The following is a 24,106-nucleotide window of genomic DNA, read 5'->3' as shown; positions in this document are numbered from 1 at the left end:
TAATAAATATTATTTTCAAAATTATGTAAAAAAAAAAGTACTACAAATCACAATAGCTAACAATTTAAAATATTTTTAAAATCATATAAAATTTTCAATAACTTCTCAAATTTCATAATATAACATAAATTAAAATATAAAAAAAAAAATATTGGGCCCCGTGTTGGCACGGGGTCCTATATCTAGTGAAGTATATAAAGTTGGACTCTTACAATGCTAATATCACAAATTTGAAGTCCGGTTTATCAAAGCCTAACTTTAAACCTCGAATTAAAATAAAAATTTCAACTATTCATATAAAGTCTTAAAATAGTTATTTATTCACTTCCTCCTAATAAGTATAACCATAATGAAATTTAATTTCTTGCATAAACGAAAGTAATCATTCAATTTGTGATTCAAGTTCCATAACATTATATCAGTAACCACGCTTTCAGTTTCTTTTTGAATAATCATGCATCTTTTAAAAGCACTTAATGAAATAAAAGCTTTTTAAACAAAACAGACTTGTAAGATAAACCAAAACAGTATAAATTTATCCAACAATCAGCCTACATAAACCAAATTTAAGAGAACTTCACTATCTCGAAAAGCTGGCCAACTCAAAATGAAGGTGGGTTTCGAAACCAAAAGTGCTCAACTACAAAGTGTTCAGAAATCAAATGTAAATAGATATCGAAAGCTGCATTTTTGACAACAATATTTCCTCCAACTTGCAACATGCTGCAGAAAAGAAACAGTTTTCACAGCCTCCTTCCCCTTCTACCACCCTTTCTGCGAGTACTATCGGTAGGAATTGGAGTAACATCCTCTGCAAAATATATAGGAAGAATTACTTAGAAGTAATGACATAACAATGATACAACAGCATTTACAGAGCATAATACAATACTAATGCAACAGACAATTATCTTTTTTTTATTAGTATTGCAACAAATATTTGTACCTATACGTCCAATTTTCATGCCAGAACGAGCCAAAGCTCTAAGAGCAGACTGGGCACCAGGACCAGGAGTCTTGGTCTTGTTGCCTCCTGTAGCTCGGAGCTTAATGTGAAGAGCATTAATTCCAAGTTCCTGTAAATCAAAAGTTAATAAATAATATTTTAAAAGATTAACAAAAGATGATGAGACCTAGTGAAATCAGACCAAAGGGATAACGATGGAAGGATCCGAGAGCTTCAGTCTTGAATAAACATAGCATGGAATCCATTTACAATACTTCTGACCGCCATTCAAAAACCTTGACGCTTAAATAGAATCTGAAGTGAACATTTTTTCCATAGTTCATGCACTACCAGCCATTATGTAATTGTTAGTGGTAGAAGTGTGAAAATTGAAGGTGCACACATCACTTCAGAATGGAATCTTCTAGAACAAAGCCTAATATATCCAAACCGGTGACGTAAAATCTACGGGTTTCTACAAATATGTTCAATGGAATGACTTATATTCCAATCATTTATACACACAAATTTGTTATCGTTAAGCAAAAGTGAGATGCATCAGGCATATGAAACTCAAAAACAATCTTACGAATCTACATCCTAGCAAGAAACAGAGATAGGAGTAAAGGCCATCATGTACATTATAAGATCTTCGAATGTCTAGTCAGCAGAAATTATTAGCTTTAGCACACATTCAGAAAATCTTCGACTAGAAGGGAGGCATCAGAAGATCCAAAAGGTCTTAAATTTCGTAACTGCTAAATTTTGTCTTCAAAGCAACACTCTACACTAATAGAAGACCTATCTAATTTGGCACCTATATTACTGGTCAATGCATGAAAGGAAACATCAATCCTTGCACCAACATGGAATGCAACATCCAAGATAACTAAAAATTACATCAATATCCAGTGGAATTAGTATAGCGACACTTTTTTCACAAATAAAATCTAATATTAATCTCTGTAAATCAGCCAGTACCATCTAGGCAAAAAGTCCTCATTTTCTTTGTTCGTACATAAAAGACCTGAACTAGACCAACTTTATATCTGATGAGTTTAAATAACAGTTAAGTAGAATTAAAGAAAAAAGACTCTATCAGAAACCAAACAAGACACTACCTTGCATCGCTGTGACACATCCTGAGCTGCAAGCATAGCAGCATATGGAGAAGACTCATCTCTGTCAGCCTTCACCTTCATTCCACCTGCAACCATGATGTATAACAAATTGAGATGAAAGCCTTCTCCATACCAACACTACATCAACAACTAAGAGTAAACTCCACACTAGATGGGGTTCTACAAGAAACCTCTATACCCATTTTCTCCACCTAGAACCATTTCATTCTAATGCTAATAATCTGTTGTCTAGGACATATTAAAGGTTCCCTAAACACTAGAGATATTCCACATTTTCTAGCACTAACATTCACCTATGCTGAAAAAATATAAACGCCTAGCAAATTGGGAAAATAACAACATGATGTTAGATCCTGGAAGAAACTCATATACATTTATACATATATAACCAATGTTCGCATCGAAAGCAACATTTATACCACTACAAGCTAATCAGCAACTACAAGGACACTAATGATGCACTCAAAAGTATAAAACTATTGTTAATATAAGGCATACCAGTAATGCGAACCATAGTTTCTCTTCCAGACAAATCAGTAACGTGCTGCATTCATATATAAACTAAGATTCAGTAAAACATCCAAATCACAAAGCCAATTCTACATTTCTACATCTAATTTTCAAAAACCATAACTCACTCACAATGAATGTATCATTGAACGATGCAAAAATGTGTGCAACACCGAACACCAATTCACCTTCCCTCGTTGCTGGTCCAAGTGTAACAGTCTCTTCCTTAGGCTCTCTGGTCTTTCTCTTCGACTACAAACAAACAATTTCATCCAACATACAACTATTCAATTGAAATTTTCGAATAAAACTAAATATAATCGACATAAACAGCAAATAACTTCGAATCTTCAGTAATGAAATGGAAATTTCAGCAAGAGAAATAGTACCATGGTTCCGGCTGAGCTTGGTAGTGAGAAAGTTCAGAGATACTCAGCAGCTTGAAGAAACCCTAATTTGCAGTGGAAGCTTACAAAAATGGCTGCCGCTGTTTATATATTAGGGTTTGGGGATGAGCTTTTTTCTGATAATATCGATAATTACCCCTATTGTTTTGCTTTGACTATAAGTGGCCCCTCTAGTTTAGGTGAAAGTTTATTCCTACCCCTCTTATTGTTTTATTGGTAAGTTTTATCCTCCTTTATACTAATCGATTATTTTTACTCTCATCGGTAATAAGCTCAATAAATAACCCCTTGATAGTTTCCTCCGATCGGGTACAAGTATCGAATTTCAAATGGATCATCAATACCTAAGTTTTGGTCATCTTCCTTTTGTAACTTAAAGTAGAATTTTTTCACACTCAGAGCTTGTTTCAAATTAATGAGTACACGACACATATTTTTGTATATATACGTACTGATTATTAAATTATAATTGATTGATAAACATTCTCGTTTTTCAATCATGAAAAATTTGTATGAATTGATGTCATTATAAATAAACATTAAGGTATGGGCATAAGATTTAGTGTGAATAATTTGTCTTGTTTTTTGTTATTACGTAAAAAAAAACTAAACTTGCTATTTAATTTGTTAAATATACTTTTTCTATTATAATTTATGTAACATAGTTTGAATTAACATAAAATCTAAGAAATAAACTAGGCTTTTGATTTATAATATATTAGAGTACCATTTTTGTATTATAATCTTGTTAAAATATATGATCTTAATGTTAATTATTCTTAAATATATATAAAAATATGTCATTAATTTGTTAAATCGATTGTGGTGCTTTGAGACAATTTTTACTTTCTCTTACTTTTTTTTTAGCCTAACATGATTATAGTGTTCAGATAAATTTGTGCACATCTCGATTAATTTTGTGATATATTTACCATCTCTTATCAATTTAAATATTGAGTTATATTGTCTATCAAAATTTAGACAAATAAAAAAAATCACCTAAAACAAGAATGGGAAAAAATTATTGACAGCTGTGGGATTTGAACCCACGCCCTTTCGGACCAGAGCCTAAATCTGGCGCCTTAGACCACTCGGCCAAACTGTCGTATGTGCATCAATTTGAATAATTTATTGATAATTATTCTAAACATATTGTTTTAACTTGTGCACTAATCATAATTCTTAAAAAATGCAACAATAACAATGACATGAGTCGAGATTAAACGAAGAAATAAGAATACATATAGCCGACTATAACATGTTTGAAAGGTGTAACACATGTTGTTATTAGTTACTCATAAAAAGATGAACACTGGCGTAGCCACACATACCTAAGGTGGCCAATCAAACCCCCTTCGTCAAAAAATTATACTATGTATATAAAAAATTATATGAAGTATATAGATCGAAAATTCTTTTTCATACATATATATTAATTCTTGAACACGTACGCTTAACAAAATTTCTAACTCCGTCACTATTAGATACTATTAGATAGATGAGGAGTTAACATCTTCATAACCAAAGGGTCTGGCCTTAACAAGGATATACTATATATAACTATGCTTATAACAAAGCAAAATGACAAATTATTTTTTGTCTGAATATAAGTTACAAAATGAGAATTTGTTCTAATCAAATGGATCTATTCGAAGGTCATGTTCACTTGCCATCACCATCCCAGTGCACAAACATGTAGGACACATTACCTAGACAAAAAAATCATAATATGAAACAAAAACCATTAGCATATATACGTATGCGATAAGGGAAAGTTGTCGTAACATGTAATGAGAGATGCATGCGCGTATTTGTGACAGAATATTACTACGGAAAGATATGTAACGAAATTGTGACATGTATCTATCAATTGTTCTTTAGTGAATGAAGGAGGAACTCGTTTCATAGGTAGCAACTAACGAGGATAGGAAGAAAGGGTTTAATGAAAGTGGTTGTTGAGGCACCCGAGGGTGTGGCCTAGTGGTCAATGAAGTGGTTGAGAACTTAAGTCGAATCCCAGCAGAGACAAAAACACTAGGTGGTTCTTCCCAGCCTTAGTAGATAGAGTTATCTGGTATCTGTTGATGGTGGGAGGTGGTTGGTATCCCGTGGAATTAGTCGCAAGGTGCGCCAAAGTTGGCCTGGACACCACGGTCATAATAAGATAAATAAATAGAAGGTGGTTGTTGAGGATTTTATTCTAACTACAGGGAAAGGCCTCATTTTGGTGATGCTCGAATATTGGACAGATTGCGACAACACAAACATTGTTTTTTCTTGTAGAGTAAGCTTGGATGATATGAAGAATAAGTTTATGATGTAACAGAATATTTACTCCTTTTGGACTGATATAAAATGACTGTTAAGTGCATGAAGTTAGGAGATGATCATGTTTCATACCTTTCCAGTCCCAGAGCAATTTGCACATCTTTTAAGAGTTGGTGCACGCAACGATTGATAAGAACCATTCACTGAAATCGGTTCAGTATAAAGGCATTTACCGCTTGCTGAACAGCGTGCACATGCCAAGTACCCTACACCAAATCAAATGACCATGAAATGAGATTATGGTCACGTTTGACGATTAATCTAGTACCATGAACTCAAATAATCAAAAAAGATATCGATTATTACTCGAGAGTTCAATAGTGTAGACATTGTGCAATGATATGTAATAAGTTTCACATGGACATACCACTTCCATAGCAATATTTGCACTTTTTCTTCTCTTGTTGGACTACATTGTTAGCTTCTATTAGCATGAGGGCTGAGATGACTCCCACTGCCCCACCTGAAAAAGATGCCACTATGGGGTCGACCTGGCTGAGAAGAAGAGAAAAAGAAGTCGATTCCCAAAGTCACAACAATGTAAGTGGTCTTTTGTTTCTATTTTGTGATGCTCCTTTTTTTGGAAGGTAAAGAACAATGCAGTGAGCAAATGTGCACAATTTAACGATGTTTGTAAGGAATAATTCACCGACCTTTTCTACACCTGAAAATGTAGTTCAGGTTAGAGTATACATACCTCAATTGCATAGGCAAATGCATGTTCCGTATGAAATCTTCGTATGAGGTGCCTCCTAAACCTAATTTCAGCTCAAGCTGCAATGTCAAAGAGTTACAGTAGTCCAAAGGCTTCATCATTCAAGAATATGCAAATAAATAACTCCATGGTACCGTTATGCATAATTCAGAACCAGAATAAGAATAAGGAAATAACTGAGTTCATGAGCTTACTATTGGGGCAAGTAATCCACCGAAGACCATAATCCCAGCTATAAATGAAAAGCTTGTTAGATAAAGCTGCTTCAGTGTCTTTGGAGTCTGATACAAACAAAAAATGCACCAAGTAAAGGATAAGTGTCACAAAATGCTGATCGACAAACAAAACAGAATATGTCAGTTTCATATATATAGGTCAGTTAGACAAGCTTCCAGATATCTCAACTCAAAAATGTTGCAGCGGTGACGAAGCTTGCCAAGCTTTACATGTATTGTATATTAACTTGAGGTCGTTGTAGGAACTCATAGACTTTGAATCCCCGATCCTCTATGTTTGTCAAGTAGCATACTTTGACAAAACCAAAACATGAGCAGATGACTTTCCCGAAACAGAGATTTTTTTTTTAACAGGATGTATAAAACCTCCTAAACAATTGAATCCCTAGTATACTTCAGTTGTTTACTAGAGGACTCGGCAAATTACCATGTTAGGAAGAAACGGTATCGTTGATGGGATATCTGGCATCTCATTTTCATCTTCACCAGTCTCACCTCTAGTGTTAGAGTTCTTTAACCTTTGTTGTATTCTTAGCCTACGTACCTGAAAATTAATCCGAAATTTATGAAGCTATTTTTGAGAGTACAACTTTTAGGAAACAATAAGTTATTCCTTCCAGTTTTATTCTAGTACAATTGAACTTGAGAAAACTCACTTCTTCCATGAGGAGGAAGATTTTATTGCGCCTGCTCCTTATGTTATCTTGGATTTCTTGAAACTGCATCTGACCAAAATCTTGTACGGTCTCCGGTCCTTCAATGATGCAGAAATTACTGTAACAAACATGGACCAACATTAGTAAGCTTCTTATAGATTATGAGTCAAAAAACAGCAATACATGTAAAATATATTTAACCACTCTGTAATCTTAAACTGGTTGGTGTTAGGTACATGAATCATATATATCCATTCCGCTCAATTAGGGTCCAACATCCAAATTAGTCTTCAGTATTTCGAGAATTCAACACCATAGTTAGAAACTAATCTTTCCTGGCCTTCAACCCTCCTCCTTTACCCCAACTTGAGACGACTATGCTTTACAGAATTCACATACACCCGAGTTATGAGTCCAAAAACATCATTCTAGAAAAGCCATATGTAGCAAAATACTTCATATTGATCTTTTTTGCTCACCTATCTTAACTATCAGAATTCAGAACTTCAAGCAGAATCATGAAAAAGTAGAGATACTAAACTTACAAACTTTGTTTTCGATACGGTAACATTTTATCAATGAAGATACATAATAGTACAATAAAAACAGACAGCCCCTAAAAGAGCTTCAAAATACATAAAAGTTACAAACTTTTAATATATATACAGTTCCAATATCAAATCTTCAGCCATAGCCCATACACATGGACATACCAAACTTTTCAAATTAGGATTATTCTACCTTAAAATCGAACAACACAAATTTCCAATTTCTAAAGCTAAAGCCTCCAAGAGAGAAGACCAAAGAATTAATCTTTACCAAACTCAACAAACTAAATATTACCCAATATCTCACACCAAACATAAGCATCAAGCAAAAATCAGCACCAAATACCAACAACAACAACAACATGCCCAGTGAAATCCCACAAAGTGGGGTCTGGGAAGGGTAGAGTGTACACAGTCCTTGCCACTACCTCTTTGAGGTAGAGAGCTTGTTTCTGAAAGACCCTCGGCTCAAGCAAATCAAAGCATTAACAAAACGGAAAAAAAAGGTAGTGGGAAGAAACATGACAACTAATAGCAAAGTAATGCGGCGCATATATGCAAGGAACCGTAAGGTCCGTAACAACAACAACAACAAGGTGCGATCACCTAACAACACCAAATACCAAATTAAAATAAAGGGAAAAAATTGGAGAATCAACAAGAAATTTGATAACTCAAAGAATTTCCCTTTGCCAAACTCAACAAACTAAAACTTACTCAATATCTCACACCAAATATACTCATTAAGGGAAAATCAGCACCAAACCAAATTCAACATAAAGGAAAAAAATTGGAGAGTCAACAAGAATTTTGGAAACCAAACCTTGGATATGATCTCCAGACGATTGGACATAATTGTCAGGAGATAGAACCCCTCTTCACCCTTTCGAGAAAGAAATTAAAAAATAGTGTGTGAAAACAGAAAGAGCACGTAAAGTTCAAATCCTAGCTCCGCCTGTCGGAAAAGGTAAAAAGAAACTAACTCTCCAATAAGAACCAAAAAGGATGTTAACCAAATGCTAAAGTTTTACAAACTTTATCAACACAGACACAGTTTCAATACCAATATTTCTTCCATATATATGGTAATATTATAATGTCAAATGAGGATTAATCTACCTTACAATCCAACAAACAAAATTTCCAATTTCTAAATCATGGGAGACCAAAGAATTCACCTTTACCAAACACAACAACAACCTACCCCGTGTAATCCCACAAAGTGGTCGTCAGGGGAGTGTAGAGTGTACACAAACCTTACCTATACCTCAGAGGTTGTTCTAAAGTTACAAACTTTATCAACATACATACAGTTCTAATATCAATATTTCATCCATATACATGGTAATATCAAACTGTCAAATGAGTATTATTCAACATTAAAATCCAAAAGACAAAAAATTCCAATTTATAAAGCTTGTGAGACCAAAGATTCACCTTTACCAAACTCAACAACGACATATTCCGTGTAATCCCACAAAGTGGTTGTCTGGGTAGCTTAGAGTGTACACACACCTTACCCCTTGTTCTAAAGTTACAAACCTTATCAACATATATACAGTTCAATATCAATATTTCTTCCATATATCAAACTGTAAAATAAGGATTATTCTACCTTAGAATCCAACAGACAAAATTTCCAATTTCCAAATCTTGAAAGACCAAAGAATTCACCTTTATCAAACTCAACAAACTAAAAACTACTCAATCATCACCAAAAATACCAAATTCAAAAAACTTGTGAACCAACAAGAAATTTTGAAAACCCAACCTTGTATTATTATCACCAGAAGATTCAGAGCCATCCTTGGAGGTAGAAGAACAAACAAACTGAGTTCTTGATGTGTATTTCAATGAAGATTGGTTCTTTAGAGTTGAACTCAAAGAGGAGCTAAAAAAAACATGGGTCTTTGAGGAATCAAGCTTAGAAGTATGTATTAATGGATGAAAGCAAAAAAAGATAGAACCCATCTTCACCCTTTTGAGAAACAAAATTAAAGAATAGTGAATAAGAGCAAAAAGAAAAGATTAGAAGATGGGTTTTTTGTTTTTTTTTTGGGAGGATTATACTGAGAATCAAAGTTTTTTTTATAAGAGGATGATGCTAAAGTTTGTTTTAGGCAGTTACTTTCTTAAGATTGGGCACATAAACTCATTTTTAGTATGATAATGACATAAATTATCATAACATAAATTTTTAACAATATGAGTTATGGTTGAATAATCGAGATTTTTTCATCCTTGATCAAAGATAACAATAGTTGTCTACTATACTATTTTGGCATGTTCAACAATATTTGTCCACTTTATGAAATTAATGAATAATTTTACACTTAGTTCCTAATTTACCCTTATCAATAATTATAGTCATTTTCCTATTACATTTTTCAAGACATTGTATTTATTAATATATTCAAAGGGTTATATAGTAAAATTATTCTTCTATTTATAGTTTCGTAAAAAGTATATCAAGTCAATAATGGACAACTATTGTTGAACAGAAAGGAGTAAAAAATTTTAATGGGAGCATTGCCCCCCTAAACGAACCTTGAAACTTGTGATTTGAATTTTGAGCTTATTAGATAGCACTTTACTTTCAATGTGTGATATTTTTGGGCTCTAACGTAGCTGTCGGACACTTAGTGGAAAATAAAAAAATAAAAGGTAAAGTTTCATATAGTTGAATTTAACTTATTTGAGATTGGTTGTTATTATTGTATCCCAATTAACTATTTTTTTCATTTTAATTTATTTAAAATTGTTAGACTTAACATAAAAGTTGAGAAAGAAAATGAAAGTTTTGAAATTTATAGTCTAAAATAAACTTCATTTCATCAAGGATAGAGGAAAAAATGTTAAATTACGTTATTTCTAATTTAAAAAAAAAGAGTCAAATACTAAGCAGCTTATAGAGTTGTCTGGAAGGGGTTGAATTTAACCTCTACACATTATCATGACTCGTATAAAGCATTACGTATAATATTAAAAATTCGTCTAAAAAATATTTATAGTTAATTATCTATGACAAGTGTAATTAATAACATTTAAGACATTGTTTTTGCATTTTTGGCGATTCTATAAGTTTGGTACATTCTACTTTTATACAAATTTAAAATGAACTTTGATACGATGGAAGAAAAATATTTTCAAAAAATTTTACGTTGAAAAATGTTTTGTAGGAAAATAAGTGAGTATCTTACTTGTATTTTTGTGTTCAATATGTAACTAAAAAAATATTATCCTAAAAATATCTATAAATAATTTAGTTAAAATACTAATTAAAAAAAGTAGGAATATGATCCCTCTATACTAAGGTCTTAGATTTGAGCTCTCGGTATGAAAAAATTCTAGTAGGGACAGTGGCGAATTGCCGAATTTTTGTATTAAAAATAGGTCACTCGAACACGTGGTCATCCAACTATGTTCATTATATTATTTGTATAATTCTTAAAATATATCTAATATTATCTGATGACACTCATGGTACCGTATCTTGAAAGCAATGGTGTACCCATCTTCACAAATTCTTGGATTTAGGGAGCGCTTCCCCATTTAATGGATCTTACGCAACGTATATCCACATTATCAATGTCCAATGTGTGTGCCACACACCAGGCGCAAAAAATGAAAGAGTCTCCATACTCATATTTTTTTAGCCACTCTTCAAGTTAACTTCATGCATTGTCTATGTATGACACTCGAGATTCTTCATTGAAAACTATATGATACTCTAAATTTCATTTACACTTCCAATGAAGTTTCATTGCATTTGAAGATGTGAAATGTTTTTATACATAAAAGAGTGTTGAAAGAAACAACTTTTTGTGAATATACAAAAATTGTTCCAACTTTCAAACACTAGCTATCTCAACAGACTTCTGAAGGGCACCTAAGAGGCTTCTCATGATTCTTGGCTCCCCGGGAGGCGCCTTATCTCTCGAGGGTCCATTTCGTATGGCTCGAAATATTGGAGGTGAGGTCTCAGTTGCAGGGAAAACCAAACAGTCTATATATGCAAGAACTTCAGTTTGAGCATCATCAACTGAAATGAAACAAACTCTGGCTCCGCGAGGAATTTTATCAACCTGTATACGAAAAGTTCAACTTTTAAATCTCATCTTGATGAACATTGTGTATACAACACGAACAATGTATGCATTTTCCATAAGAATGACTATGCTGAGACGGATAGTAGTTTCGTTTGCATAAGTCAAAAGACAGGAAAAAGAAAGCAGAATCTGCCTATTTTTTTGTTATAAGGACAATTGATGTTTACTTCTTTATATTTTGACTCTCGATTGATTGGTTATAATGTTCACGAGGTTGTATATAATCCGATGTTCAATGATATGACTCTCCTACTGACTGAATTGCTTGAATGGAAACAGTATATCGAGCTTAGAAATGAGGACGAATTACCTTTAGAGGCATGGGTAGTGGCAGCATAGCTCCTTGACAAAGGCTGTTAGCCCACTGCAAGTCACAAAACAAAACATCTTTAACATTAACATACTAAGGTTGTAAGCATTAAACGACAACAACTATGCCTCAATCCCAAATAAGTTGGAGTTGGCTATATGAATACTCACTATTCCAGCTTATAGACAAAGATACTAGTAGAAACGACGTCTTTCTTTTCTATGTTAACACTAGGACAGAGAATTTGCATGTTAAATGATGCACCAGAATAAACACATAGTCCAAACATGAACAAATGTCATCTGCAAATGCACTAAGTCCACGAATACGAATATGGAACTTTGTTATGACTTCTTTTCTATTCTCCATCGTTCTGTTCTTGGTCTCGAGGTGATGTATGCAGAAATGAGATTCTCTAAGAGAACAAATGTGTTAGCTGTAAACTAGTCCTTTCATTATAAAGCTTGCTGCTAAATGAATCAAAATGTGACCAAAGCATCTCTCATTAGTATATATATTCCAGCTTTATACGTCATAGCCTCTAGTCCTTAAGTGGTTGTTGAAGACTCTTTACGGAGCCTCATCCAGTTTGTCTCCAAAAAACAAGAGGATACTCCCTAGCTCCTACCTCATATAGAAGTTCCAATTTTCGGAGCCTTAGCTAATTCAGATTTGGGGATTCCTATCAAGGTTCGAACATGAGACCTCTAGTCAAAGACGGAAGAACCAGAGGTTTTCTATACTAACAAATAAATACAACAGTTCACTTCTCTTAATAATTGGTTTCAAAGAGAAGAGCCACTAGAGATTCAAGAACTAGCATACTCTTAATTCTTACCACTTCTAATTAAATGGATTAAAAATAATTATTACAATTAAATTATTTTTATAACTTCTTGTTCCTTTGATTTTTGTAACTATCTATTGTCCCTTGTAATTCGTTTATAATATTATTTTATTGTAGTTAACTGTTCCTTTTCTAGTATTTTGTCTTGGTTTCTTCACTCGTGTTATTTTCTTGAACCAAGGGTCTGTCGGAAACAACTTCTCTAACTCCCCATATCCCACTTGTGAGACTACACTTGGTATGTCGTCATTGCAATCAAATGACTAGTAGACATTTCAACATGAAAATTCACAATGAAAAGCAATACCTGAAAAAGTAGAGTTTCAAATCTTGCAAGATCAATATCTTTTGGCAATTTCATTGTTCCCAAAGAAACCCCATCTTCATAATCTTGATCATTAGGTGAAATGCCTCCACCTGCTTTCACCACAACAGTCAAATTCTGGTAACTTGAAAACTCACTGAGGTTAAAGAACCTATTGCTAATGCTGTTGTTCTTGTTGGTGATGAACAAAGTTGAAGGAGGAATAGACCTAGAAGGACAAATTTGCACTTGAGAATTATGTGTTATGTGAAAAAATTGTTTGGTTGTTAAGGAGGAAGACATGGCTAATTGTCTTCCCTTTTTTTTGTTGTTTAAGTTTTGTTATTTGTTTGCTTGTTAGAAATGGTTATTTTGTGAACATTTTGATGAAGATAGGATAAGGCCTTTTTGTAAATCAGTGGTGGACAGTCTAAGCTCCATCTCAAGCAAGTGATATCAACTATTTAGTCCAAAAATAATATACAAAAAAAAAAAACATATTAGTTCTCTAGTACTAGATGTTTTATATACTTTTTCTTGACATGGAACTCTTTGACTGTGATCCGACCCTTTCTTGGACCCTGGCATAGCAATAGCTTAGTACACCTCTAGCGGTCCTCAAACCTTATGCATAGCGAGAGCTTAGTAGACAAATCTCTTATGGAACTTCCAACCTCTAACGTTGGTCCGATCCTTTCTCAGACCCGCAAACTTAAATCTAACTCATTCTAAGGTAGAACTGTGGATCATAGATGATTTACCAGAACTGCATTAATATTGTTGCAAACAAAAGTTTAGCTAATGGTATAGAAACACAGCTCACTCTGAGAATCCAAATAAAAAAACATGGAAATTGGGATCATTTAGAAGGATGAGGAAGATTAAAAAAATAAAATGGATTAAACAAGTTTATTCAGCATTTGGAAGACAAAAAGAAATTAATTTAAAGATATTTTCAGTTTTTTCTCTTTGGTGCTGTACAAGATCCACAAGTATCTAACTAAAAATTCATACAACCACCAAGCTGCAGCAACAAAACCAATTCTCGAAGACCCTTTTTTGCAAACTGAATGCAACAATTTCCATGTATGCTCTCACGTCGAGAGCAGATTGTGCTGAAGTTCGTCTTCATATTGTTGTAAAATTATTATGAAGAGTGAGCTTCAAGCTTGGGAAGAAGACTTCGCCATGCATCTGCTATGCCATTAGATAGCCGTGCCTGTCCCTTAGCAAATTCATGGAAAGCAAGTCCCATATCCGATGTCTTCTGTTCTTGAAATCGGACAATCTCTTCGTTCATAAGCCTCACTATCGTATCAAATCTTCTCGATGTTTCTTCCCCTTCAGCCTTAAGCTGTATTCCAGAGAAACACAATGTAAGTACCTGCCTGGGCAGTTCCACGAATAGCCAACTAAAAAAAAGAACAAGTTAAACACACTGACCATTTCATACTCGCGCTCAGCCTCAGCCAACTTCTCTGATCGTGTCAGCCTGTATTTATTTCTGCAATAAAAAGGCAAGAGCCGAATTTTACTTCAGAACAGAGACTCTGAGATGCACCATATAATGAATAAAACAAGATTATTAATAGGATTGCATATTTCCCTGTCTTAGATAAAGCAACAAACACATGTTTCGACTCTTTACTTTGCAGATTTGCAGGATAGGAAAGATGAAAAAGAAGTCTGTTTATAATGGCAACTTTTCACCTACGAGATGCATATTACATATGCAAGAACGACGTCAGATATTTTTTCAAGACAAGGACGCTACATTAAATAAAATTGCAAAAATTGACTTCAGTTCACTCTTCAGTGGATCAAATTCTTAAAGTAATTTCTTCACTTTTCACTAAATCAAATACACACTTGGCACCATCTAATCTTGAACCTAATAGTTACAGTTCGACACATGATGCTAAAAGGCCTTCCATTTATGTCCCATCTATGTAAGTTTGTATAAAAACATATACTGTTTGTCATCATAATATTATGCAACAGTATATACCACTGGCAGAGTAAAAGTACCTATATGGCTATTCTCACAAAAGAAAAGAGGAGAGAGGCTGAGGTCGGGAGGAGGGGTGGAAATAAGAGGGACCCATGTAAACATACGCAAATCAAGGAGCCAACATGATGGCTAATAAACACAATTATAACATTGAGCTCAATGTAGGTGAAATCAGCAATTAAGCTGTATTTATATACAACTTACAGGACAATGATAAACTAATTAAATACACCAAATTCTCATACTGCAAAGTTTGAAGATCTTGTAGCCGATTTTAAAAACATTGTAACTTCTCCAGTAGAACAAGACCTAGACAGTATATACATCAACATCAAACTACGTCTCACACTAAACATGCCTGGATGATAAAAGTAGCAGATTAGACCATACTAACAGTAAAACAGAATGAAGCCTTGTTTATCAGATTTAAGATATCATAGTGCATATTTAACCCTCCCCATACCCCTAGAATGCAGAAGGGTCATAGACCAGGTCAGTGTATAAATATGACATAGTTGAAGGAAAAGTTTGCACCAATTCAACAGAACAACCACCAAATGCAAATCAAGGTCAGATTTAAGAAACCACCAAAAGAAACAAAACAGGAGGAAGAGCAGTATAGGTGTTGAGACATACAAATCAATTTCCTTAAACTTAATTGTCTCGGCCAGTTCACACTGTTTCTTGAACGCGGTTGCTCTCTCTGCTATCGTAGCCTGTTCAAAGTTTGCACGGATATTAGTGTAGGAGAGCAACAGAACACTAGGTTACTCTTAGCAAAGAAAAAGCTGAAAGCACAAATACAGATGCAACAGTTGTTTATCTTTGAGGATGCAGTATTTGTCAAATGTACTCAAGTCCTGAAGCAAGGCTCCAGGCAGGCTCGGTGCTTCACCTTGTTTAAGTTGAACCTTATTGCCTTAAAAGGCATGCCCGAGTCCTGAAGCTCAGCTCAAACCAGGGTTGGAAAATGATCTATTACTGTTACCCAAATGTTACATATGGATATACTAAAATACTAAATGATCAAGAGCAGAAAATTATAAATTTTGTATGAAAACTATTTGATCTTAGATCTTAAGAAAAAACTTTAAATTGCACCATTGCATATTAATTAAAAATTGTGATGGCATCTGAACGTAGTTGATATAGATTTACTTCAAATAATGCACATGATAACACTTATTGCAATTTCTCTATAATTACCAGTTGTCTTTATAGTTATTTTTTCTTGCGTGTGTATGCAACTTCATCATGTGCTTATAATTAACTTCATCATGTGCTTTCTTCACTAATGCACCCACGTTTTTGTCTTTTAGCCTTTGATGACACTGAACTGAAAAATTCCATCCACTTGTTGGGTATTTATAACACTGTTTCTTTTACTTTTTTTGATTGGTAAAAAACACCTTTTTCTTACAAGCAAAGTTGACCACTCACCTTAATAGATTGCACAGCTCGAACATAATCCTTCAAAGGTTCTTCGAAGTTCATTAAAAGGTGGTGGGCCTGAGTGACAGAGCATTGCCTGTTATCATTACCTAATTTTGAATAAGAGAAAAGACCATGGGTTATTCTTTGTTGAAAATACCTCTTTCTGCAGCTTAATTGATATTATCTCAGCCTTTGCCCCAAGTTCTGAAAATGCTTTGCCAAGGGCATCATCATCACAAGTACCAAGAAGCTTGACTGCCTTTCCAAATTCTGAGAGAGACTCGCCCAATTCTGAAATAACAAGAAAAAACATAAGTCAGCAGCTTGGAATGACAAGTTTGTCATATACATAAGGAGAGCAAAGGGAAACTAAAGCACACAATATGTTAGAAACACAAACACATGATGAGATAACAAAAGTCATATGCCATCTTCGAATTGAAAACTGTGAGGCAAAGAGAAGGAGATCAAGATATGTCAAATACGACGGTGTTTGACCAAATAGTTCACATTTGATGACAGGAAATAGAAGAGGCCTTTTCATTAGTTCACTTCGAGTTTCTCCAGTACACATTCTACAAATGGCTTAATCGTTATTATCTAATTTAGGTCCCCCCCCCCCCCAAAGTGTGTAGGCTCTGGGCGTGACACATGTAAATTAGATAATCACTATACATTTACTCCAAACAATTTTAATGTACGTTAGCTATAAGTTTGAATCTGACTATTCCTTTCACTACATATATAGAAACAAATACTAGAGAAAATTAATTAATAAGGTAAACTTACGTCCTTCACCAAGTCGTTGTGTAGCTTCCTTGAATTTTTCACGAAGATCCACGGTCTATTCTATGCAGTCTTTTCGCTTCAGAGTCTTAGAAATAGCAGTACTCTGCTTTCTCCTTTGTCAATCACTTTTTTGCCTTTTCTACATCTGTTGCTCCTCAAGTTGTATGTTTTTCTTTCAGTCTCATAAATATTATTACTTTGTTCATCATTATTAAAAGTCATAATCTTCTCTCCAACTTGTTCTTTATTTCCCACAATACTTTCATTACCAATATTATCAACATATTTCACGTGATCTCCTTTTGGATCTAGTCCTTCTCTCACTTTTTCTCTTTGTATTTTCTTTCTTAATACAAATTGCCACAAGTATTTACGAATATTTTCATCAAGTGACTTTTTTAGATATATGTATGTTCCATTGTCAAAAGCCGTCTTTGCAAGGGCCCCCCCCCCCCATCTTCCCTGACAGAATTGCAGATGGATCTTAGCTTCACACAATAACAGTTCTACTTTAATCTTCTCCAATCCAGTATTTGGATTTACAAAAGTGAACTTTCCCATTGAAGAGAAAGAAGTTGATGATGAACCAAAGGTCGTGAGTTGTCCAATGTATTGGTTAACCTTGTTTTCTCTCAGAAAAGTTGTTGATGAACTCCTTTCACTATAACTCGGGCACAAAAATGAGGATCAAACTACTGATACAAATTTTAACATTAGTTAATAAATTAGCCCACTTGGTTAAGGGATGAAGGAATAGGATGACTCCTCCCAGAAGCTTATCTATAGGCCAGGAAGGGGGTGCGAGCAAGGTCGAAAGAAGGCAATGGCACCTGAATCACCATGTCTCTCACTGCTTGAGAATGGGATAGATATCTCCTTAAGAGAGTGAAATAGAAAGTGCTGTAATACAGTATTAAATATCTGAAGTGCAAATACACTTACACGGAGTACTCAATGCCTTTAAACTAGATTTTTCCTACCTCTGTGTCTCTTGACAAGACGATATGCATGTTTTTGAGCCTCAGCTAAATGGTCCTCAAGCTCAAAGATGTAGTTCTTAATCTTCTCATATTCTGGGGTTGATTCTTCAACTGGTTTTTCCTTCCCAAGAACGACATCGCTCACTTTAGATTGGACATCCTGCCATTTACGACTTACTGTTAGTTTTATAATAATCCTGTGGACAAGCCATTGTAATATTCCCCACTCAGTGGCGGCAGCAATATACCTTAAAGTTCAAGAAAAGAAACACACTATATGCACCACAGGCCCACATTAAATTACACATCAATAGAGATGTTGTCAAAGAAGAAGCATAGAAGGAGGAATTTACTTCAATAAGTGTGATCAAATTTTCAAAAGTGTGGAATTGGAAGTATAATTATACGGAAATTGTATTATTATTCTATGTAACTGTCAGATACCTTAAAGATTTGGATCAAATCTGCAGGCTTTTTCTTGAAAATACCAGTCTCCTGGAACCTTGCTCTGTCCATTGTCTGAAGAAAAGGCAACAAGCGTGAACCACTTTTATGAAAAAGATGAAACTGAGAGATATTAGGAAAAATATAAAGCTGATATGATAAATGCATTAGACATAGTTCAACATTTGTTTCATATCTCAAGTATAGTGTTATGTGACCTCTTCCTACAGATTTTGAAATCTAAAGAATTTAATAATTGAAGAGAAGAGAGCTTTGAGAGGCGATGTCCTCAAATACCAATCTGAAAGAAATCAATAAAAATAAGGTCTCCAATGTACCGAAGATTTACTAAGACTAGTTTATTACTCTAGAAGCTCATTACACCAATATGCTCCCCCAAATGTGCATCTGGTAACAGTGCATTAATTTCACCAAATCAAAATACTTTTAAGGGTCATTTGGTTGGTGTAGTAAGGAGAGTTGATCTCCATATAAAATCCAACATTTTTTTTTTCGAAAATACAAGTAGTAATTATATTAAATAAGAAATCTAGCACTCAGTGAAAATCCAAAATTATTTTATACAATTTTTTATACAACCGAGAAATTCCTGAAAGCCAACTGGTGCGCGATTCTAAACTCGGTGGTTATTTGTGCAATGTTCAGTTGCTACTTTTGTCTACCTCATAAATAATACAAGCAGAAGCTCTACAGGAACTTATGTAATTTTTTTTGCACAGAATGGAATGTGGAATAAGAATGCGGTAGCGGATATTAATAACACCGCACATGAATTAAAAACACTGAAATCACAAAACTGACCTTATAAAAGTAAACAAAAACTTTTATTTTGTTTAAGAAGTAAATAAATTTTAAATTATACATTTACATTGTATACTAACTTGTAGTATATAATACCAATCCTCCAACAAGAGATAATCTCTCATTATAATCCCTGATTTACTAATCTTTGCATTACTAATCCTTGCATAACTATTCTATAAACTGAATGGCCCCTAAATTCTTCAAAGATAGTGCTCAATTAGTTAATAGAAATAAAGAGTTGGGGTCAATTACACTAGTTGTTCCCTACAATTGTGTGTTCAAGGTTAAGTAACACAAATTAAAGAGACTACAAAACCAGTACAAGAAAAGATGAGAGACGTTCAATGATATGGCTTACTAACAATCAGAATCACAGACACCAGACAAATAAGAATACCTCCACAAAAGGTTAAGATAACATATGAACTCAAACTAAATATTCAACCAAGTAACTAACATTCATTACCTGCTCATCAGCCTGCAAGAAGATTCTCAAATCGTCACTTTGCCGAAGTTCATGATGTGAAGCTATTCTGTTTACAAACACATCCAGAGCTTGGCGCCGCATTTCAATAAATTCTGCACTAAATCTGAACTTTTCTGCAAGAAGGTAGATAATAATAATCTCAAAATGCCCTGAAAAGAAGATCCTTTTATTGGTGCAAAAGCTAGTGGCTCCCCTTGATAGATTCCAATACTTAACCTATACTTCTCCAGAGAAAATGGGATTGATGCCCCAAAACACAGACATCCTTACACATGTTTGACACAGTTAATTATGTCAATCTATAACAACTTCCGCCTACATGGCTCCCAATTCTTGCCCATCTCATTTAGTCATTTCCAATAAGCAACGATAAATCAATATATTTAAAGCTTGAACATATTGAACACCTATTGGTTTTAGCATCGCTTAGAATTAGAGAAAAGTCAAAGAGATAACCAGTACATGCGGAAGAAGTGTAGCCAGTACCTACTGTGCTCTTCTCTGGAAGTGGAGGAATAAAAATGCCCTTGTATTTCTCAAAAAGACGATCGTGTAACCATACAAAATCACTATAACGTCGAATCACAATCTTTTCATTCCCTTGGTACTCTGGCAAATTTGTCTGTCTTGGAAAAAAAATGGTGAATGAGAACTCGAGGAGAATCAAGAGAAGTATATACTATATTCTGCTGATAGAAAGCATATGAATGTCTGTTCCAGGAACGGGGCAGAAGAGAAAACAACAAGCAGAAGAAGCAGAATATTATAGAATCTTAAGTCCAGTAAAATAACATCCATTTGATGCAGGGATTGGGATGCGTAAGCTCTGGACCCAAAAAGAGTCTCTGGAGATTAAGTTGGGTCTCAAACGTTCTTAAGTAGTTGTTTCATTGCTGGTTCAGCCTATTAGAAAAATGAACTTTCGCCTAACTCAACCTCAAAAGCTAACTCATGAAGTAAGGATTGTTCAAGGCTATAGCCTATACCCTCAATCAATCTTGGACACTAACACAAACTATGAGGTTCACATTTCAGGCCTCAAGTTCCAAACTAATGCCACCCCAACTAAATGTCAAAGAACTTTTCCTTACAACATGGCCAAAAGATCAACATATTAAATATGTTATGACTTATGTGTATGAAAGCATACTTTTAAAGGAAAAAATCTTTAGAACTGAATGAGAGAAACGGAAGTACAAATACCCTAGATGGTAAAAGTATCTATACAGGACTTACTCCTAAGAACATTAAAGAAGGTTTCAGCGAGAAAAGAGCAAGTGACTTAAAAAAATATTTGTTTATGCAAACACTGATGTGGTTGTTGCGGGCATAAAGTGAAAAAAATAGAAGTATAACTCTTTAAATAAGCAGTTCACGCTTCACACTATTCAATATAGTCTTACAGTACAGGTCCTAACTCTGCATGAGTGAGTTCGCTTACATTGCCGATCCCAACCATAGATAAAGAGGGAGGATTGTGGTAGGTTTATAACTAGCGCACAACTAGCAATCTATGATGAGTTCTCACAACAAAAACAAGTTGATCATTGAACTAAGATGAGCTTAAATTGTGCAACCCGCACTGTAAGGATTCCTATTGACGTGTAATTGTTGTATTAGAATTTAGAGCAGAGGCCTTGATTTCAAGTCTCACCACCTCTATCAAAAGAAGAATACAAAACTTCCTTTGCAATTAGAAGTATAAGACAACCCTTGCTTTAAAGACATTCACGGAACTCCTGGCAGGGTTAAACAATGAAATCCAAGTAGAATCAAGATATGAACAAGAAATAACTGAGCATAGATCTATCCATGTGTAACGTTCGACTCTCCAATTTCCTAAAGTCTCTTCAAAATCCCATCTTACTATATAATTTCTCTTTCTATGGATGTATATTTTGTACTACAAACTTCATATTGCCATGAGAACAAACTCTCTAATGTCAATTGTATCAAATCAAGACGATTTTCTCTTCAAATCAAGACGTTTTCTCTTCGAAGTCATGTAATTATGTCAAGCTTAAAGGATGCATCTTTCCAAATATACATTCAACAGGAAGTCCTTCCATTTGTTAACTCTGATTCTATATGTTATTCTTAGTCTTATCAGGTGTTATTGAAATTGAACATAGATTCAATCAAACTTAATGCAATTAGCTTCTCTGAAGTACAGGAAACCCCAGTTCGAGATCCAAAAAGGGGTTTCTGAGAAAATATGAATTTGATAGTTGCCTTAATCCAGCAACTCTGAGCATAATACTACTACTAGCTATACAATTAAACGTGTATAAGCATAACTAGTAAATGGAAAGAGAAGGCAATGAATCAACGACCTTAGTGATGACTTTGTAGGAGATATAAGCTTGAACTCCATTACCCATTTTAGCTGGATCCGTAACTGATACTGATAAAAATGGTTCTTGTGAAGATGGGGATCTAGGGCTCTGTAACGAACCTGATCCACTTCGTTGCTGCACCATTATACAAAATTCAAAATCAAACAATACAAAAATTCGTCCTTAGAAATTCAAAAAATTGACTGCGAAATCAAAATAATGGCGGATACACACAATTACCATGGTGTTCATGGCTGTTCGGCGATTAGTTTCTGCCGGAGAACGGTGGCGATGGGTTGCGGACTTGCGGTTTGTGCAAAGGTCTACTCGTGACTTTGGGTCTTAATGGAAGAGCCGTGTAGTACACATGTGAAACATATGAGATATACTATATTATTAAGGAATAGTATTATTAATTTTTTCCGATATTTTCTTGTTCTTCGATTTCTATTACTATGTATCGTCTTTGTATTTTGATTATTATACTATTTTCTTATAGTTATTGTTCGTTTTTTCTCCAAAATACTTAATTTATTTTCTAAAGTAGTTTGCTGGAATTTTATTCTTCACTTACATTGTTACTTTTTTTATCAGAAGGATTTATCGAAAAGAATATATTTGTTTCTCAATATATGAGTAAGTTCTCAGCATAGTATTTTAATCTCGTCAAACTTCACTTGTGAAATTACACTATTATTGTCATTTGGATGTTGGTTGGGAATTTAGTTATGTCGGGTTGTTTTATTTCGTATTTAGTTATGAGTATTAATTAATTACTAGAGTCATTATGCATTGAATGGATGTTGCATATTATTTCATAATGTATTGTGTTGTATTTAATTGCATTGTATCATACTGTAATATTTTGATGAATGCAACATTTGGATGTATTCAAATTATTGTATTGTTTTCAGTTGTTACATAATGTTATGCATTAAATAATTTGAAGGATACACCTTCAAGAAAAATGTATTACGGTGTAAAATTAATATAAAAAGTAGGATAAAGTATAAAATATGATTATCGGATAATAAGTAATAAGTAAAAGTACGAAACGAGAAACACGTGTAAAGTAATGACTTGATCACATCAAATCGATCGTTACATAAATGAGATTTTTTGTTACATATAGTGATTAATGATACAATACAATGAAATTTAAATAACAATCGAAACAAATATTATATTCAAACTAACAACCAGGGGCGGCTCAAACCCATTGGTGGCCTAAGGCCAAAATCAAATTAGAGGCCCTTAAAAAAAATTAAAAACTTATAAATTTAAAATATAAAATGTCAATAGAACAAGTAAATTCTTAAGCTTTGAATAAGAGAGATGTAAGATTAGAAAAGAAAAAGTGAGAAAAAATAGAAGATAGGAAGAGAGGAAGATAGAATATATAAAAAATAAAAAAGAATAAGGTAAAAAAATAAAATTACTTGTACATTAAAAAAAAAGTACATAACTTTTTATTGAAAAGGTAAAAAGTAATTGTCATATCTATCACTTCATTAATGCCGTTTACATTTGTTGTCTTAGTTCTATTTATTTTTTTAGTTTAATCCTACCTAATTAACTAAAAAATGGGGGGCCCTAAAATTGGGGACCTAAGGCCAATGATTTTTTTTTAACCCATACCAACCGCCCGTGCTAACAACATGATAAGTAACAACTAGGGTTGCCTATTGGACGAATAATTTCGTTTAACGGTTTGACCTAACTGATATCAATTTTAAAATTTA

The 24,106-nt window shown here is 33.9% G+C and overlaps 4 protein-coding genes and 1 non-coding gene across 6 annotated transcripts; all 5 read right to left on the bottom strand.

The window, feature by feature from the left end:
* Positions 1 to 495: 495 nt before the first annotated feature.
* LOC102595055 (40S ribosomal protein S14-2) lies at positions 496 to 3,097 on the bottom strand. Its single transcript, XM_006341023.2, has 6 exons — positions 2,988 to 3,097; positions 2,731 to 2,850; positions 2,587 to 2,632; positions 2,068 to 2,153; positions 947 to 1,076; positions 496 to 811 (listed from the first exon to the last, which is right to left on the bottom strand). Exons 1-6 carry the CDS (start codon positions 2,988 to 2,990, stop codon positions 744 to 746), a joined length of 453 nt encoding a protein of 150 aa, XP_006341085.1. The 5' UTR covers positions 2,991 to 3,097; the 3' UTR covers positions 496 to 743.
* Positions 3,098 to 4,030: 933 nt separating this feature from the next.
* TRNAL-UAG (transfer RNA leucine (anticodon UAG)) lies at positions 4,031 to 4,110 on the bottom strand. Its single transcript has one exon. It is a non-coding gene; the product is annotated as a tRNA-Leu (tRNA).
* A 296-nt stretch (positions 4,111 to 4,406) lies between these two features.
* On the bottom strand, positions 4,407 to 9,549 carry LOC102594717 (uncharacterized). Its single transcript, XM_006341022.2, has 8 exons — positions 9,260 to 9,549; positions 6,941 to 7,058; positions 6,712 to 6,828; positions 6,243 to 6,329; positions 6,031 to 6,107; positions 5,701 to 5,828; positions 5,406 to 5,539; positions 4,407 to 4,714 (listed from the first exon to the last, which is right to left on the bottom strand). The coding sequence occupies exons 1-8, from the start codon at positions 9,457 to 9,459 to the stop codon at positions 4,637 to 4,639; spliced, it is 939 nt and encodes a 312-aa protein (XP_006341084.1). The 5' UTR covers positions 9,460 to 9,549; the 3' UTR covers positions 4,407 to 4,636.
* Positions 9,550 to 11,242: 1,693 nt separating this feature from the next.
* Positions 11,243 to 13,506, bottom strand: LOC102594389 (uncharacterized). Its single transcript, XM_006341021.2, has 3 exons — positions 13,062 to 13,506; positions 11,908 to 11,961; positions 11,243 to 11,573 (listed from the first exon to the last, which is right to left on the bottom strand). The coding sequence occupies exons 1-3, from the start codon at positions 13,359 to 13,361 to the stop codon at positions 11,340 to 11,342; spliced, it is 588 nt and encodes a 195-aa protein (XP_006341083.1). The 5' UTR covers positions 13,362 to 13,506; the 3' UTR covers positions 11,243 to 11,339.
* Positions 13,507 to 13,935: 429 nt separating this feature from the next.
* Positions 13,936 to 22,732, bottom strand: LOC102594053 (sorting nexin 1). Of its 2 annotated transcripts, none has more exons than XM_015305992.1 (11): positions 22,599 to 22,732; positions 22,362 to 22,499; positions 20,515 to 20,650; positions 20,008 to 20,141; positions 18,717 to 18,791; positions 18,273 to 18,432; positions 16,661 to 16,794; positions 16,510 to 16,578; positions 15,706 to 15,785; positions 14,502 to 14,562; positions 13,936 to 14,412 (listed from the first exon to the last, which is right to left on the bottom strand). In XM_015305992.1, exons 1-11 carry the CDS (start codon positions 22,614 to 22,616, stop codon positions 14,206 to 14,208), a joined length of 1,212 nt encoding a protein of 403 aa, XP_015161478.1. In that variant the 5' UTR covers positions 22,617 to 22,732; the 3' UTR covers positions 13,936 to 14,205. The 2 variants fall into 2 exon arrangements, with proteins under 2 accessions (XP_015161478.1, XP_006341082.1); XM_006341020.2 differs by having other exon boundaries at positions 22,605 to 22,731.
* Between the last annotated feature and the right edge of the window lie 1,374 nt (positions 22,733 to 24,106).

Source organism: Solanum tuberosum, unplaced genomic scaffold (assembly GCF_000226075.1).
Source record: "Solanum tuberosum cultivar DM 1-3 516 R44 unplaced genomic scaffold, SolTub_3.0 scf00021, whole genome shotgun sequence".
Lineage (NCBI taxonomy): Eukaryota > Viridiplantae > Streptophyta > Magnoliopsida > Solanales > Solanaceae > Solanum > Solanum tuberosum.
The sequence above is the reverse complement of the archived record's forward strand: the minus strand, read 5'-3'. Positions and strand labels throughout refer to the sequence as shown.